We start from the raw sequence: 19068 nt of genomic DNA on the forward strand, positions 1-19068 counted from the left end.
AGAATAGACCGAACTTTGTTCGAGGCTGACTGATGAAAACGCCCCCACACGTTCTGTTTACAACTTTCTTATCGCACGAGGATGGTAGGCGCGCGCACATGTACATCTGGCGCGCTATATTTACGTGCAGTTGAATGGACAGTTGGACCACATATTTTGATAGACAGTGACTACGTGCGCTACATGTTTTCAATTACCAAGAAAAAGAGGTCGGTCCAAAAACCATGTCAAGTATGCAAATTGTTTCTCAGAAAGTAGAACAACGAGACTGACGCATTGTGAAGAGAGATGTTTTCCTCGCAGAGGCATTTAGACGCCAGAACTCCCGCCGACGGGGTGGGACGATTGGCATTTTTGCAACAGCTTGTGACGGAATTCCAAACTTCGACTGATGACGGTACAATACATCCGCTAGAACAAAGTTAACTTCATTTATCATGTCTAATTGAATAATTATATAAAAAACGGGAAATGTAGTAAGATCACTGAGCAGTTCTCTGAATTGCTTTTGGAAAGAATTTGATATCCTAAGTGTATTTATATAAACTCAACGATTGTCATGTAAACAATAACTTAGAGAATTTGGGGTTAAGAAACTTTTCAACTCGAGCAGGTTTCGACTTTCCACTTAAAAAAAAAGTGATGTCTGAGTTCAACATTATTTCCTCGTTTTTTAAATTTTTATTTATTTGAAATTTGGCTGTCTCATTCCTGTATCCATTGAAAAACCCCGCAATGAAAATAAGTTTCTTAAACTTTTTTGCGTTATCCCTGCTTTTTCCACTGTAGGCCTATGGGGATTTTCTATGAATAATTTTTAATTTTTTATAAGATTTTTGATAAATTTGTTGTGTTTTGTTAAATCTTAACTTATACTAAATCTGTATTATCATTATGAGGAAATTGCGAATAAATCAAATCAAATCAAATTGGAAGATGATTGATGTTCTGAAAAAAAATGTGTGCGTAAATTATTAATGATCAATATTGTTCTCTTTTTTATTTATGTTGTTTTTGCAGGAGCTAAGGAACAAGTGCTAGCTAACTTAGCCAACTTTGCATATGATCCCATCAACTACAACTATCTTCGAGAACTAAATGTTATTGATTTGTTTCTAGGCAAGTATTTCATCACTTCAGTCATAAATTATCAAATTCATAAAGTCCTAGTTTATCAAAATGTTGGGTTTTTTGGGTCTTTATTTTATTCTACTGTCTGAAGATATTTATCCAATGTCTGAGGCCAGTGACGGTGTATTTTTGTAGTCCGAGTAACTAGGACTCTACGAATCGCCTTAACATGGGTACATAGCCGTATTGCGTTACTAATGACGTTTTTTGACAATTTTCACTCGTACCCCCAATCAAAATCTTCAGATTTCACCCCCAAAACAGTCTTCAAACTGCCTTATGCGCCCCTGAAGGCTTCAGTGGGAATTGGAAATACAAATGGTGGTGGTTAGGTTTACATACCTTTGGGAAGAAAAGAAGAATTTCACCTTCAATTCGGGAAACATCCTTGTCACAAACACGCCTTGTTTGAGGCTGCCATTTTGAATTCAGGAAAAGTAGACTTGTGCATGGCTCTGGCTAGACTGTTTCCTGGCAAGCATCAGACAGACCAATCACAGGGCACTTCACCTGGATTGGTGACCAATCAAAGTGCCCTGTGATTGGTCAGGTGACTAGTATTTTTGAATTGTGTATTGTTCATCAAATAGACCGGATGCGTAGCGGCCATGATCTTAGGTAGAGTTAGAGAGCATCTTTTGTTATTTTGATTCAGCAACAATGAAAGCACAAAAGGTGAACTAAATGTATTTGTGAATTTTTCTTTTTTGTTGGTATACTTTTATTCATCAAAGTTACTCATGTGAATTTTGTATTGGGAATATCTAATGAAGTCGAAAAAATGTTGCAAACAATTTCTTGGCATAGATATGTTGACAGAGTCGAGTGAAAAACTTGTGGAATTTGGTATTGGTGGCATCTGCAATCTCGCTCTTGGTAAGTTCAGGGGCCAATTTCACGGCGCTGCTAAGCACAAAAATTTGCTTAACACAAAAAAGTCTGGCTTAAAAAAGCAGGTTACCAGCCAAAATTAAACTCCGTGTGATGTTTATTGCTCGTGATTAGTATTCAGCTGTTGTTTGCTATAGCATGAAAATCACATGGAGTTTTGGCTGGTAAATTGCTTTTATAAGCCAGGCTTGTTTTGTGCTAAGCAATTTTTTGTGCTTAGCAGTGCTGTGAAATTGGGCTCAGGTGATTCTCAATAATGCAACACTAATTCAGGCCAAAACTTTACTCGCCTTCTAAGTTCTAGTTGACAAAATTCTCAAAGTTTTTTCATGAGGCAAAGACAAGGTCCCCTCAGTATTTCACCAGCCAAGTTTGAGGTTTTCAGATCAATTTGTAAAGGAGACTTTTCTTTATTATTTTGCACCTGAGAGTGAAGCCAAGTGATTTTTAATTTGAAGCCTGAGACTAGACTGGTACGCGTCCAACGGTTTGAAAAGATTGACCCTTCATTGGTTTGGTGGCAGACTATGGAGAGATGTGTAGAAATAGACCGATACCAGATGTTTCTTTTGAATACTGAGGACCTACTGGTTGTTTCATGTGCCAGTCTATTTTCTTGTATTGCATGCTTTCAGTACCTTAAGTTTTGGGACTCTCATACACAGTATTGAGAGTCCCAAATTTTCGGACTAGATCTGAACCTACAACCCTCAGAACACTGTAACAGTGCTCTACCAACTGCCACGATGCCCTAAATTGTCTATATTTTTGTTCAGCTTCAGGGATTGTTAGTCAGAAATCATAAACCTGTTGTGTATAACCAGGGATCAATAATAACAAAACATTTGTATTTTTGGATTGACAGATAGAAGCAATAAGGACTATATTATCAGCTGTGGTGGAGTGAAGCTCATCATCGATGTACTGTCAAGGTAACACAGGATACCCCCTCCCTCCCCCCCCCCCTTCCCGAACATACGCACACACACTTTCGTATTATCCTATACTTGAGAACTCACGATTGAGGATCGTTTTCAACACAAGATGAACTCTCAAGGACAACAAAGAATCTGTTGTTCTCCCTTTGTCTGTCTGTCTGTCCTTGGCGTGTATGTAATACATTTACACAGCCTGTCGGGTTTGTTTATTGTGTAAATGGAGGATTTTCTATTGTTTCTCTTCCTCTTTTCTTTGTTTATACTGTAACTTTTTCGCATCAGCTCTTATTGGTTTGGTACACGTTTTCTAATCCAGGTCGTCCTTGATTTGGTTCCTGTCCTCAATTCATCGATGATGTTGCACATGTTTGTCCTCGATTTACACCGTAAACACTCACTCACATACACATATACATGTACTTATGGGGAAGACCTTTTTTTTTCATTATTTTGTTCTCCATTGTTCTTATTGAAATCTCAAACTACATGTACATAATGTTTCCCTTTAATATGGGGCAGATAGATTTTTAAAGACTTCCTGGTGGGGAGGGTCTATTGTGTTTACTGCCCCATGTACAGTCGAATCTCGTTAGTACAAACTCTGTTTATACAAAATTCTGGTTATAACAAACATAAAGCCTTAGTCCCGACTGTGCATTTATATGCACAGTGAATGGGACTGATGTTCCTCTTAATACAAAATTCTGATATAACAAACAATTTGGCTTGGTCCGAACGAGTTTGTATTAACGAGACTCAACTGTATATGTACACCCGCAGCCACACACAAACATCTGCAGACTTTCCCCACTCCTTAAACTTCTTGAAGATTGTATGACACTGCAAGTTACACAATTGGAGCTAAGTAACTTTATTAAGGTTACACGAACAGCTGGATTAACAATGACCAAGGAAGGCCATAGTACCGCTTCGTTTTAATAGCTTGTCATTAAACTTAAGACTGACTGGTTTGGGACTGACATGTCTTTATTGACTTTTTGTTTATATATCTTCCGGTTTTTGTGTAGGCCAGAGGAGGAAACCGTCTTGTCAGCAATCACTGCGTTGATGTTCCTCACGACACCCCAATCCAAGACAGGTGATACAATCAAGTTTGTTGACAACTTTCATGAAATCTTATTCCCAAATTAAAATTCTGTCAAGACAATATCATCAGAATTGTGAAGTCTTGTACATAAAGCAGAGTTGTAAGTGGTGGGCAGCCATGTGAGTCGGGCTGAATCACATAGAAAAGTAAGGTAGCACTTAAAATGACCAACTAGAATAAAAGTCTGCATGAACTTCCGTAGCAACAACTGTTTCATCAGATGCAGTAAAGAGGAGCGTCATCATGCAAGGTTTATATACATGTACATGTGATGTTCAATCAGTGATCAGAGTTGTATGCAAAAATCATCACTAAGGGAATAACAGTGTGAGGAGCCGGTCTTCACTGCGTGATAATGACCGGGTGTGGGGGTGACCGCTGTTAATGGACCGAGACGAATTAATAAATACCTTTATAACGAAATAAACAGTTAAAATGCTCAAATTTTGTGACTTTTTTCCGGCGATATTTCCAGACTTTTTTGTGTTCATGTTCATGGGCCATATTTAAGCTTAACAGCTATAACGACGTATACTCAACAGAAACTGCTGCCGTAGCGAAACAAATTACAACAATGTTTTCATATCTTTACCTGATGGAGGAAGCTGAAATCTCGTTTACACATTCCTTGTGTCCGGAATTACAAAGATGCTTGGTTTAGAAAAGGTAAATATGTCGGTGGGTGAAGTGTTCAAAGAAAATAAATCGTAGATCTACGCTTCGGTCGTAAACATCCTCAGTATATACTGCACTGCTGTACGATGTCGTTTCAAAACTTCCTTACGCGCGCGCACGCACACATCCCTAGCAACTGCGTTGCGTGCGCGCGCGTCAGTCTCACGCGATGGGGGTTGAGCGCATGTGCAGTGCTCAATTGTTAAAAGCTACCGCAGGACTGTTACTATATTTTGACCAATCATGGGCTGAACGGGGCTGGATCAATGCTGGTTCAGGGGCCATTTATTCGCTTGATCTTTGAAGCCGGTCCATTATCACCGTTAATGACCGGCCACGTGATCGAGTCTCGACCAATCAGAAACCATCAACTCTCCAAGGTATTTATTAATAGTCAATCATAAGTCAATTGTAAGTCAATCATAAGGCAATCATAAGGCAATCATAAGTCAATCAAAAGGCAATCATAAGTCAGAAATAAGTCGATCATAAGGCAATCATAAGGCAGTCAAGCATAAGTCAGACATAAGTCAATCATAACTCAGTCTTAAGTCGGTCATAAGTCAATCATAAATCAATCATAAATCAATCATAAATCAATCATAAGTCAATCATAAGTCACCCAGTCTCAACTCTTGTGACATCTCCTGTAGGCCCTAATACTTGTGTCATTGTGCTTGTGTTTCACCTGTGATTGGAAAGATTTCCATATACGAAGTTCACTCAACACTCTGTGTACAAACCCTATGAGAGTGGACTGAAAAATTCTAAGTGTTTTCTAAGAAAATGCTTTTATTTTCTCACTGCTCAAATTGACTTTGATGACATGAAATTGCTATCTGGGGGCTTGTTAGTCAAAAGAGAGGAAAATGAGTGAACTTCGCCCTGTGATTTATTCCATTTCAACTCTGAACCCAACATGGTCTGGAACTCACTTGTGTTGTCGTCTTTTTCTTTAAGAGATCACAGCGCCCTCTGTTGTCGAGTGCATGCACCGATTCGCCCAGTCCACCAGTCGGAGATTGAGCAACCTTGCCAGCGTCTTTCTGCAGGTCAGTTCAATGTGTCGGCTTTGAAAATAGACCATATCATCCCCCGTTGTGCCCCCCCCCTCCCCCAATAAGACTTTTCCCGATTGTATTTCAACTCGTGGATTGCTTGTTATTTTGTTCATGTAGGATTACTGTACTGATGCACAGAGGCAGCAAGCAGCGGAATCTAGCGGGTGTGGAGATTCCCACATTGTTGGTATCCCACTTCCAAGTTCTGATAATCCCTCATCAGCTGATGCATGACAGGATGCGCGGAATTTGGAGTCGATCGATCATCTGTGACGTACAAGAATTTTTGGCATTATGAGTCCAGGGCAGATTGAAACCCCTCGAGCAGAGAAAATAATTAGGACATATTTACTTACTCTTTAATAATGATAAGTTGGGAGGGTAATCATCCTTACTGGCAGCTGAGAAGCTGAATTGCGAAGGACGCGGCTACAACGTGGTCGAGCCGCTGGCACGTAAAGGCGCCTGGGCAGCCAGCCACATCGACCCATATATGACCACAGAGCACAGCCAGAGATCGAAAGTCTTCGATTTTTCCAGAGGGAGGTAAACTGGAGAGCCCGGAGGAAAAACCCTCGTGGCACAGGGGATAACCAACGCACAACTCTACTCACATGTGGTCAGCAGCCGGGACTCGAACCAGGGCCACAGTGGCGAGAGGCAAGCGCCTTACGCACTAGCCACCCATGCCACCCAAGCCAACAAAACTTTTCCAAAACTTCCCACGAGGTGAAGATGAACTCTGCAGTATTTCACCAGCCAACTTTCATGTCTTGATTCAAGTTTCTTCAGAGTAATCTCAAACAGTTTCACAGCAGACAATACGAAGCCAAGTGATGTTAATTTGAAGGAGAAAGACTTGACATGATACATGTCCAACTTTTCCTAAAGATGGATCTTTTACTTTAGTCTGGTGGCACAAATGGGGAGAAATGTATAGAACTAGAGACTAGGTACCATGTTTCTTTTGACATTCTTTAGACATGCAGTACTAAAATGTGTTGGGCTGGTTTATTTGTGTTTTTGTTTAAAAAAATACTGAACACCTTGAGAGAAATGTATATTTCTTATTAAAATATTTATATAATTGTGAAGTACATGTATCTTTCAAAGCTGTTGTATTTTAAAATAAAATTGTCCGATTGGAAATGCAAACATAATGTGTAGCAAAACTAGTGTGATATGTATGTACTCCCATTTCTAGATGTTGAAGGACAGCAAGAATCCCTGCCAGATGGATTTGAGGGACACAGTTTAAGATTTTGTATACATAAATGGATCCTACCATGTTATAGTTCAAAACATGGAAAGAATGTAGTATCCAGATGCCACTTCAGCAGTTGTGTGCAAAGTCTATGGAGAGTCAAGAACATTTTCAAATACATGGATTTCCTAACAAAATTGGAAATAATGTAGTGCTTATATAGCGCTTTATACCAAAGGTCTCGAAGCTCTTCACAATTATTACCCCTGCTCATTCGGCCAGGAGACCAGTTTTTTGCAGCAGCTCGAGATCAGCGCATTCTGGTCTCTACCTTCACAGGTACCCATTTATACTCCCGAGTGGCGAGAGGCAATTGTAGTAAAGTGTCTTGCCCAAGACCACAAGCACCCCCATACCATGGCGTGCATGTTCAGCATCGTAACCATTAGACAACTGGACCACAGCACTTCACTATTTCTCAGTCACCCATTTGTGTCCTTTGAAATTTTTTTTACAATGACTGACCTTCATTGATGATAGGGCCTATAAATTATGATGAAAAAAGGTTGGCGAGGATGTAACATTCTTTCCCAAAATGTTTGCTGCTCACTTTCTGGCATGTTGGGGTGAATTTGTGAAATGACAAATGACAACAATGAAAAACTATAACAACCAGTTATATACTTGTACATCACCAACTATTTTATTCACTATCTGCCGTTGTCGGAATCAGATCAGATCCAATTCAATGCGGATGTAACAAATAGAACTTTACAAATGTTGAAGTCACAGAGATTGTTGGGTTGATCCTGCATTTACCGGCATACGAAAGCCGTCAAGTTGGGTATTGTATATCAATGTGCCGATGTATACGTAGACTGGACGCTCCTGCCGGGAACCGTTGATCATGATGTGTTATGCTTATGTGGAAAGCGTGCCTGTAACCGGTTTAGGACTTCGCCCCTCCTGCTGCACCGCGCTGCTTGGGTTTCGGCTTAGTTCCCTCGCGGAAACCATTCCTGGAAGAACAAGACAAAATATGATACGTGTCACATTTACAAACATCAAAAATGTCACTGAACATGCAACGGGGTTCGAACCTGCAATCTCCATAATGCCTTACTGAAGCTCAACCAACTAAGCTGTCCAATCCCATGTTGCAAAAGATCTCCCAATTTTGTCAATGTCTGTTATGACTACATGTACTGTCTTGTTACACAGACAACTGGGAGAGCGCCTACATTAGGGCTGGATAGATTTAGTTTGTAGAGTGCCAGTAGGGTGTTCCAGCAATCGCAGCTTCGAATCCAGTGCTATTTGTTCAACGTTTCTCTTGATTTAAAAAAAAACAACCTAATAGAGGTTAAATGGAATGAGTCTCAGCTAGACCATTGTGGGATCGGTCAGGCAGTCATCACAACACTGTAAGAGTGGTGCATGGTTTCTCATCATCGACTCAAAAATCAAGTAAAAGAAGAAATCAAAGTTTTGGTCCAGCTTGTATTCTGGCTACAACTCCAAGGGGGGGGGGGGGAATATTTGAAGACTTAACTCCTATTTCTGTACGGCCAATTCAGCGACGGCCATTTTCCGCGGTGGTACTGGGGTGGCACAAGGCAATATTCTCAAACGTTTGCCTCAGATTATATAAATTGGCGTTCCTGAAGCAGGACACGAACCTTTTAAGTTACAGTCCCCCAGTTTATAATCTGAAACATGGAAGCAAAGCTAGTGACAAACCCGAGGATTCAAAACACCACAAGAGAAGGATGTTGGGGATTTTTTGGACTTCTGGTACTTCGAGATTCATTTTGACAGAGACTACTTACTTGAATCTCCTGTGCACAACCTTCATGTAGCGCATGCGGCCAGTCCCTGTGGTCTTTCGTCTCTTTGCCTTCATGCTCCAGTTATCTGTTACGAGATGAAAACAAAAATTTGATTTTGACAAGTCAGACTTTCTGGCATACTTTCCGCATATAAGAATTGTAAAAAAAACCTGCAGTCACCAAACTCCCAAAACCTCTTGGGAAAACTAATCAACTGAGTGGTACACTTTGAAGATTTTTATGTAAAAAAAAAGAAAATGTATATAGAATTAAGCCAGGTGAGTCTCAGCCAGACTATTTGTGGGTTTGTCATGCAGTCATCACAAGAATGTATGAATGGTGCACGTTGTCATCATTGACTCGGTGGCTTATTAAAATCTAACCTTCCAAAATTCTCCAAATTCCTAATTGCAAAATGGAGGATTTTGCAGGATTGAGGCTACACGGCAAGAATGTGTGGCTTTTTTGGAGGATGCACTGTGTCAAGGTCTTGGGCCAGACCTTGTTTTGTTTATGCTCAGCCAAGCATAAATTGAGGCCTAGATTATACTTGAAATCCTCCACACTGCTCCAGGATGTCACTGGCTCCTTGTGAAGCCTCATTCAACTATAGGTCTCTCTCAAAGACGGACATCTCTGTAGGAGAACTGCAACTGCATATTTTACGTAATCAAGCACGCATTGTGCAGTGTTGAAAATTGTTCCAAACATGTGCGCTTGTTGCTCAAATTGTGTTCGAAATGTTGCAGCTGATGCGCATTAAAACTTGGCCAAGTATTATTAAATTCAGACTCCCCTCCAAAAAAATTTGGGAAAAGATGTTATCACTTACAACTACGGATCTTTTTGGCTGGATAGCCACAGCTGGCACATCGTTTCTTCTGGATGTGGTAGCTACGGCGCCCACACCGCCGGCAGAACGTGTGGGTCTTGTTGTGCCGTTTACCAAAACTGGATGTACCCTTGGTCTAGAAAGGGGACGATAACACAAGATGTAACAGTGACTTGTGAGGATATTCAATGATATGAAAAAATGACATACAAGACAATTTTATCTTCATATCAATCAACTTTTGCTTAGGTCTGCAGGTCATGTTATATAAACTCGTTTATATGAGCAAATGGAAAGAATGTTGCATCCTGACGCCACTTTTTTTTCATTGTAAATTATTATCTCAATGAAGGTCAGTCATTGCAAAATGTCGAAAAGAAATGAATCTGGGGCCGAGAAAAATTTCCAGTTTTGTTAGAAAATACTTTGAAAATGCAGTCTACTCTCCATACACTTTGTACACAACCAAAGATGTGGCGTCTGGGTACTAAAACATTCTTTCCGAGCAATTTGGTGACAATTTTTAATATTGACAATCTTTTCGTCCGTCTGTTGAATTGAAATGGAAATTACATTGCCTGGCTTAAGTAAACACTTAAGTTCAGGCTTCGGTTTGGTCAATCAATGAAAAATGTCAATGAAAATGCAAAGTACGAAAAGAACGTTGCATTCTGACGCCACTTTTTTTTCATCATATATCATCTCAATGAAGGTCAGTCATTGCAACATTGTTGAAAAGACCACTGTCACTGAAGATATGAATCTGGGACTGAGAATGAGATTGAGAAACATTTCCAATTTTGTCAGACATGAATAAAATCTAGAAGTTGTGTCTGGATACTACATTCTTCAGTTCTTTCCCAAATCACTTCCAAATTACAGACGACAGAGGAAAGGCTACACAATACCTCCAACAAGATGAAAGTCTCGTAAGTTTGTATGTAAAGACTAAAGTCATATCCTGTTTTGCACGAAAATGGGCACATTGGCCTACAGAGTACAGTGTATGTACGTTACGTTGATGCTATAATGTTTTCTGACCCAGATTTCATCATACCAAAATTGTATTAAAACAATATCATCTGTAACAAATTGACAAAGCTTTCCTATTCAATTTAAAAGAGATTCTACATGAGTAGTTTTTCTTAAAACTGTAAGATGCGGTGGATTTTAAAGGCAACTATCACGATCCTCACCATTTTGGACACGGCTTTCCAATGAAGAGGACGTGCGCCCTCTGTTGGTTGAACTTTCTCAACTCCAGCGCGTCACATCATGAATATGCACAATGCTAAAAATAGATGAACAACAAAACCAATCCACGTGGAAGTGGACACGTACGTGGATATTGTGTCATAACCCGCAAAGTGCTAAAAAGGACGGGCCTATAAAAAGAAGGGCTGTATATTTCCACTTCATTTTTATCAGCGATTTCTGAGCAGGACATTATATCTTCAAAAAGTCACAGATTTTGTACCGGTTCTTTTTATAGTTCTGGAGATATATTTTCGGTTCGAAAAACGACAGGTTTACTATTACATGCAACTCTAGTCTTGTTGCCATACATCAGAACTCTTTTCTAATTAGTCATCACAGGAAGAGTTTATAAAACAATTTGTTAAAGATGTTTGGCGATTCCACGACACTTGCTGACGTTCGTCAGATCCTGGCCAAACAGGCTGCCGCGGCCGAAAGCAACGAGGCGTCTCTGTCGGTGCTGGGACTGGAACATTTGGAAACGACTTTGCTGAATTCCTTGAGGTATCTGGTGAACATGAGCCGCGATTCGACGCCGGCTGATGAGAGAGGCCACGAAGACGTGGAGGCGGGGCTTGTGACGCCGGAGGGGCGGGGAGATGGAGAGAGGGATCGGGAGTGTTTGAATCGTGAGGAGGAGCATGTGTGTGAAATAGAAGGTCATTCAGGGGATTGTCGTAGTGGCGAACAGGAAGAAACGGAGTTGAATCTAATGGAATTGCCAGTAAGTTAAAGTTTTAATCTATCCATTTATTTGCCCCTTACTTTTTGCTTCATTTTTGAGAAATTCTTGAGGATAAGGCCAAGGTAGTCCCACTAACTGGGTCGCTAGATCTCCTTTTTTTGACATTTGGGATCAATTGTTTTACAATTAAAAGTGATTAACTTTTCTGATGTACTCCTCTACTGAATAAGAAGTCTTGCAAGACGCTCGCTTATAGTTCTGAGGGCAACTTCACTAAGGAAGTTCAGAATTTGAACAAGATTTGTTGTTAATATAATGTTGCTTTTGTCATTTTTAAATGCAACATTTAGCAGTATACTGTTGACCCAGTAACTGGGGCGCTAGAACTCCTTTCTTCGAATTTTGACTTTGGCTAGTACAATGTTACCGACAAGCCAAAATTCGGGGAAAAAAGGAGTTCAACGCCCCAGTTACTGGGTCTACGGGTATAATGTATTTATTGTTTCCCTAAATAATCTGTCACACCCCCCCCAAAAATGTGGTCTTAATACTTTTTTTCTCCTGATAAGTCTTTACAAGATAAATTTCACTTTGGGTAATATTTTGTCATCTCATTTTGGGCATGACTCCCCCCCCCCCATCGAGGCCTGTGCCAAATTGCTCAGAATTTACACTTTTTATTCACAGGTCCAAGTTCTTCTGCACATTTTCTCTTTCCTCGACGCTCCTGATGTTGCCAGTGTTGGCGGCACTTGTCGTCAGTGTTACAGCCTCTGTGCGGATCAGATTCTGTGGAGAGACGCGCTGGAGAAGGACAAGCTAAGATGGAGGCAGGTCGGCCATCGGTCCAACCCCGCACTGTATGAGGCAGTGAACTCTGACCTCACATACAAGGAAATGTGAGTCAATTGAATTGTGGGGACACATATAAATGAAGAAGTTACTAGTAGTGTTAGGAACATGTACAGAATTTGTATTTAAGTCCATCACAAAAGTCAAATCACAAGTCCATCACAAGTCAAGTAACAACTTCACTAACAAGTCATATCACAAGTCAAATCACAAGTCAAATCACAAGTCCATCACAAGTCAAATCACTAGTCAAATCACAAGTCCATCACAAGTCAAATCACTAGTCAAATCACAAGTCAAATCACAAGTCAAATCACAAGTCAAATCACAAGTCCATCACTAGTCAAATCACTAGTCAAATCACAAGTCAAATCACTAGTCAAATCACAAGTCAAATCACAAGTCCATCACAAGTCAAATCACAAGTCAAATCACAAGTCAAATCACTAGTCACATCACAAGTCAAATCATAATTCAAATCACTAGTCAAATCACAAGTCCATCACTAGTCAAATTACTAGACCATCACAAGTAAAATCACAAGTTAAAAAATGAAACAAATGTACACCGATAGTCATGTGAAAGAACAGTGTTTTTCTTACAGGAAATTACTAAAAAGTAAAGGATGGAGTAGATGTTAAGTAAGCACAAGAATTTTTTGTAATAAAATCATGTAAACTTTCAGAAGGCATTTATCATTTGTCAAATCTTTACGAAACAAGCCTTTTTTTAAATTAGCTTTTTGAGAACAAACCTTTATTCCTAACAATATAACAAATCCCAAATCGAAAGATGTGTACCAAATCATGATTGTAAGTTTACAAGTGTATACTAATCTATTGAAATTTAACTGAGTATATCATGTATTATTGCAATTTTCCAACTACAATGTATTAACTATGGTTTTGACACTATGATGGACAACTATTTTACAATTTTTTTAAAATTATTTTGTTTCCCTAAAATCATTTATTTGACAGTTACATGAGATGCAGTCCCGAATTCCAGCGTGAGTCGTCAGGTTTCAACCTCATGCGACTGCCCCAACTTCTCTGGTCATTCATCCCCCACAAGCCTCCCAAAGTCGTCATGTTCGGTCCGGGGCTCGAATCCAACTCCACCACCCTGGTCCGCAAGTTCCTTGGCAGCGGCACCGATATCTTCAAGGTGCTAGGAGTGTTTCCGGCACTCTTACCCGGTAGTTGTACTTTTCTCCTGTACTTTTTCCTCATTTTGTCTAAAAATTATCGTTAATTTTTAATTCAGCCACACAAACATTTTGGGTGGTTGCTAAAAAATTGATAGTCACAGATATTCAAAAGAAACAAAGATCCCAATTGAAAAAAAAATTCCAATATTTTTTTTTATTTCCAAGTTTAACATATGCTGGGACCATTATATTTTAAAGAGGTAATAAAAATTTGAATATTCAACAGATTTCCTTATGAATATTGATTTTCCTAGGTGTTGGGACAGGCTTCAGAGTGTCAGTAAACAACAAGCTGGATATGAGGCTGATAACGCTGTACTCCGGTACAAAGTAAGTACAGTGTCTACACAATTTCCTAGCTGTACACACAAAAACTTTAAGAAAGACAGTAACTTTTCAAAATTGCAATCTAAAAGAATGACTGTGCATTGGATCATGTACTTTTGCATGTACATGGAAATTTTTACACATCGAAGCGTTCTGTGGTTACTGTGGCGCATGATGTGATGCGACAGTTTCTGATTGTGAAAAATGACATCCTGTCACTTCCTTTGGTATGACGTCCTAGACAATTATCAAATCCTGTAAGATAAATTGAACGTTTAACTGGAAATGCACTGATCGCTGCAGTGATTAGTGAAGGCTACGCGACACCAACATCCTGTATTATCTTTCTTAACATGTCGTCACTTTGAAGTATGTCATTACAGAAATAGACATGACACAGTTTGGTTTACCAGTGTCCCACATCATAGGATATCATTGGAGAATTGGAGATGATACTGTCAAATTAAAAAAAAGTCTGAAAAGTGGACAAATGTCTGAAAGATGCATTTCTGAACAATCTCATGCCTGAGAATTCCAAAGAAAAGTAGTCAGAAATGTATACTGCCTTTAAGTTAGAAACAACAGAAATTAACTTTAGATAACCCTGAATTTATTATGCAAATGATTTTTTTGGGTGGGGTCACTCACAGTTACATTCCATGTAACAGTTAATTCACTGGAAAAGAATCTATACATTAACATGAAATTGGAAATAATGAGAATTTCATTCCTCAAAGGTAATATACAACATTTGCAAACACACACACACACACACAAAACTACCAAATTATTATGAAATACATTACTTGACTGTAACTTAAGTGAATAATAGTCTCAAACATCTTGTGAAATCATGGCACCTGGTGTGCTGTCATTTTGACTGTTTTTAAATACTAGCTGCCGCAATTGACCAAATTTAGTCCACATTTTGTTTGCAATCGGTTACACATCCGTGAAAGGGTGCAAGCCAGCTAATCTGGTTCCCTGACCTGACAATTCTTGGACCTTTATGAATTGCTCCGTTTCCTCTAAAGTAGAGTCAGGGAACCAGACTACCTGAACAGCATGTTTTCTGGGTTAATTTTTCCAGCATCTGTGAACACAACAGGTCAGTGTAACAATATTTGCTATAAAATACTAACCCCCCTAAATCCATTCATTTTTGAAAATTGCAGCAAAAGCAAATGTTGTATATTCCCTTTAAAAAGAAATGCACATTAATTTTATTTATCCAAGTTGGGAATGGACTTGGGTTGACTTCTTATATTTTTAATCAACTGTTCATCTAGGAGAGACCGGGAAAACCCTGAACTTGGAGCGACCAGAGCCCAGCGTAACAAACTCCTGCAACAGGCATCCCCCGGGGGTAGCCCCCAGGGTGGGGAGGCAGGTGGGAGGGGAGATGACGACGACGCCGCGTACGAACCCACGTCGACAATCAAGGAGCTGTGCCGGAACGTGGATGCTTTCATCTTTGTGGTGGACGCCATGGTGGGATCGGAAACATGTAAGATCATAATTATCAGATTATAGCAGATTATAAGTAGCTGTAGGCTCAGTGCACAAGTACCCTCAGCGCAAGTTGGGGAGTGACATTCTAAAGGAATTGGCGACGATGCCTGACGTTCAAGCGAAGATGCGATGGCTTTGTGAACATTTAGAATAAAATAAGTCATGTGTAGTTCGCGCTATAGCCAGTACCAGCCTCGACTCCATGGGCACGTGCGCTTTCATTCAGTAACCCCTGATCGTAAGGAATACGTAAATGACACCGACCGGCTATTCAGAGTGCACTGCACGCGTATTTCAAAGACTGTACACCCTATATGCGCTCTGCACGTCACGTCACGTACACAATTTTTTTCAAGTCTGCACGATGCCAGTACGATATGGATTCTGAAAGCCTTGTTTTTCACACACAAAAAAACACCCTGTATCTTTCAAAATTGTCAGCACTGCATCGAGCGTTGAATACATCAACTGCAGTCGTTAATGTGCCACTACTTGGCACCGGGCAGTGCTATCATATAGGATTACCCTGTAACGCTAATGTACAGGCTAAATCTGGCCCACTGTGCAGACCAGATGCTTGAAAAGACTTCCAGTGAAAAGCCGTTCTGAACTGAACTGAATTTTGTGCATTCTAGGATCTGCTTTACTACTCTTACCTTGTTTTTTTGTTTCTACATTATTTGACAGTAGCAATTGATTCTCAACCGGAACTCTTTGCCTTGATGAACGACCGATGGACCTCTCAGAAGTGCCCCCTTGTCATTCTGTCCTGCGTGCCCAACACAGAGACAGCCAGAGTGCCGTGTGTGACGATGGCCAAGGAACTAGCCCTCCACAAACTCAACAGAGCGTGGAAGGTAAGCGGCCGATCCATTTTCTATAATTCATTTTTCTGGCATTTGCCAAAACTGTATACATTTTGTGTTTGTTTTTTTTCTTCTTGACCACAAAATGCTGTAGACTTTGTATTTTTTCCCAGCATGTTATGAAAACAAAGTTGCCTGAGTTCTTCTTGATATTTCCCTGAGAACTTTCCAAAACTCCAGGAGAAATATGTTCACATATAAATGAGGTTGCTGGGAAGTTAAGAGGTGGTTGCAGCAAAGCAACTAACGTACTGATAACACACGAGCAACTCGTTGACAAGTGATGGCCTCCCTTTGCCCCTTACAACCATCCTTTCCTCAACATATGCAGCAGAGATGCACATACATGCCGAACTGGCAAAAGCCTTTCTCTTCTGGGCCGCTGTCAAATTCCCTAAGTTTTCCCTGATTTTTGTTGTTTTCCCAAATTCCCTGAGTTTTTCCCGACTGGAAAAATGGAAACTCACTTTCAAGGATTTCCAGAATGGCTGGAAACCCTGTTTGTACAATTATTTTCAAACAACACAGTCTTTGTTTACTTCTTCCGCCTGTTTCATTCAACTTACAAAATTTTATTTGGAAAGTAAATCTCTTTATGGTTTAATCCTTTTTTCCCCTGCAGATGTTTGATGTTGATGTGTCTGACTTGTCAGGAGTGGTCGAGGCTGTCACCTGGTTGGTGGAAAGTGCACAAGGGAGGTAGCTCTCAGCCAATCGCGGCACAGCTTTCATAAGGAACACATTATTTCTCTACAAGAAGCTGTCCCCTGGGTGGTGGAAAGTGCACAAGGGAGGTAGCTCTCAGCCAATCGCAGCACAACTTTCACAGGGAACACCCTGTATAAAGAAGCTATCACCTGGTTGGTGGAAAGTGCACACGGGAGGTAGCTCTCAGCCAACCACAGCACAGCTTTCATAAGGAACACCCGGTATTTCTTTTATACAAGAAGCTGTCACCTGGTTGGTGGAAAGTGTACAAGGGAGGTAGCTCTAAACCAATCACAGCACAGCTTTCACAAAGAATATGCCTTATTTTTCTAAGGGAAAAAGTTCAACTGTAAATAATATAAAGTTTATTATTTAATGTTCAGTCAAGTTTGTGTATTTGGATATAAATTTATCATTCAGCTAATAGAATAAAATGTATTCCCGAGATGTTTTTCCAGCAAGTTTTAGGGGAAGTTTGTAAGCTATTTTAAATTAATGATCAGAATTCAGGTTTCATGTTTGAGTATTTTTTTAAGTGTAATAAATACTTGGATAAACATGCACTTCGGTGAAATGTACAATTGCTTTTACAAAATGTGTATATCTTAATGTTAACGTTGTTAATTTAAAATAAAGTATTTAAAAAGACCAAAAGAGGCATCCAATAAAGGCTAGATCATACTCTGCGCCAAGGTGAATGCGAATGTGCGCCACCACAGCAAGTATGCGCGCTGCAAATTTCGCAAAAGTTGAACACGTTCCAATTCTGGTGAATTTTGCAGAGAATGTGTCCTGACATCACATTTGCTTTGCATTCGCATTTATGTGAAGTACCGGTATGACCCAACCTTAAAGATAATACAACATTTGCAAACGTCATAAAAACAAAATTACCCCATTATTATGAAATACCTTACTTGACTTCAAGTGAATAATTGTCTCAAACATCCTGTGAAATCATGGCACCTGGTGTCATGTCGTTTTCAAGAAAAGTGGAATTTTGAATCAATATTCTAATGATGGTCAGCCGACCATTTTTTTTGCTTCCCCAAATACTACCCCCAATTTACCAAATTTAGTCCCCATTTTGTCTGCAATTGTTTCCACATTCGTGAATGGGTGCAAGCCAGCTAGTCTGGTTCCCCTGATTTAACAATTCCCCGACATCTATAAATTGCTGTATTTTGTCACGGAACCAGACTACAAGAACAGCATTTTTTTCTTGTTTTTTTCAGCATCTGTGAACACAATTTCTTAATAAATGGGTCAGTGTAACAATATTTGCTATATAATATTAACCCCCAACCCATCCATTTCTGAGCATTACAGCAAAAGCAAAATGTTGTATATTACCTCAAGTGAATGCTTCATGTTTACAATGAGTTTAATACCATACCTCTGTTTGAAAGAAAAAATTGTGAATTCATGAAAACTTTACAGAAGTTCAGCCTTAAATTGTTCAACAAACACTGCCATTATGTGGCCTGATCAAATTAGGTTTTGCCCTTCACTGCCATTATGTTGGTTCTTTGTAGCCGCCATAAACATGACTGAGATTATTTATCGGTCTCAAATTAACCCATATCAGTCCCTGTACTGCCCCAAACTGCCCTGCCTGTTACTCCCTGTACCGCCCCAAACTGCCCTGCCTGTTACTCCCTGTACCGCCCCAAACTGCCCTGCCTGTTACTTCCTGTACAGCCCCAAACTGCCCTGCCTGTTACTTCCTGAACAACCCCAAACTGCCCTGCCTGTTACTCCCTGTACTATCTAGCAAGCGAGATATGCGTGTCGTCTGCACGTTTAGCGGATAGTGAGTGGCGTATGACGTCATACGTGCAGACGACACGCATATCTCGCTCGCTACACGTAAGTAAAAAACGGATACGGATAGCTAAACGTAAGTGTAAGCGTATCCGTTCGCTTGTGAAACCTCCCTAATATACAATGTAATACATTTAGTAATGGGTTGAGCACAGCTC

At 40.0% G+C, this 19068-nt stretch overlaps 3 protein-coding genes across 4 annotated transcripts; 2 read left to right on the forward strand and 1 right to left on the reverse strand.

Annotated features, from left to right (window-relative positions):
• The first annotated feature begins 61 nt into the window (after window positions 1-61).
• Window positions 62-6367, forward strand: LOC119723119 (armadillo repeat-containing protein 7-like). Of its 2 annotated transcripts, XM_038193659.1 has the most exons (7): window positions 63-397; window positions 1021-1119; window positions 1939-2007; window positions 2888-2954; window positions 3989-4059; window positions 5704-5795; window positions 5922-6367. In XM_038193659.1, the coding sequence occupies exons 1-7, from the start codon at window positions 289-291 to the stop codon at window positions 6036-6038; spliced, it is 624 nt and encodes a 207-aa protein (XP_038049587.1). In that variant the 5' UTR covers window positions 63-288; the 3' UTR covers window positions 6039-6367. The 2 variants fall into 2 exon arrangements, with proteins under 2 accessions (XP_038049589.1, XP_038049587.1); XM_038193661.1 differs by lacking the exon at window positions 1939-2007 and having other exon boundaries at window positions 62-397.
• A 1320-nt stretch (window positions 6368-7687) lies between these two features.
• Window positions 7688-10971, reverse strand: LOC119723120 (probable 60S ribosomal protein L37-A). Its single transcript, XM_038193662.1, has 4 exons — window positions 10866-10971; window positions 9670-9805; window positions 8838-8922; window positions 7688-8027 (listed from the first exon to the last, which is right to left on the reverse strand). Exons 1-4 carry the CDS (start codon window positions 10866-10868, stop codon window positions 7958-7960), a joined length of 294 nt encoding a protein of 97 aa, XP_038049590.1. The 5' UTR covers window positions 10869-10971; the 3' UTR covers window positions 7688-7957.
• Window positions 10972-10984: 13 nt separating this feature from the next.
• On the forward strand, window positions 10985-18426 carry LOC119723121 (F-box only protein 4-like). The gene is made up of 7 exons (XM_038193663.1): window positions 10985-11650; window positions 12299-12510; window positions 13444-13664; window positions 13928-14003; window positions 15290-15507; window positions 16200-16369; window positions 17001-18426. The coding sequence occupies exons 1-7, from the start codon at window positions 11294-11296 to the stop codon at window positions 17079-17081; spliced, it is 1335 nt and encodes a 444-aa protein (XP_038049591.1). The 5' UTR covers window positions 10985-11293; the 3' UTR covers window positions 17082-18426.
• Window positions 18427-19068: the final 642 nt, after the last annotated feature.

The sequence above is a fragment of the Patiria miniata genome, unplaced genomic scaffold (assembly GCF_015706575.1).
Source record: "Patiria miniata isolate m_02_andy unplaced genomic scaffold, ASM1570657v1 HiC_scaffold_16, whole genome shotgun sequence".
NCBI classification, from domain to species: Eukaryota; Metazoa; Echinodermata; class Asteroidea; order Valvatida; family Asterinidae; genus Patiria; species Patiria miniata.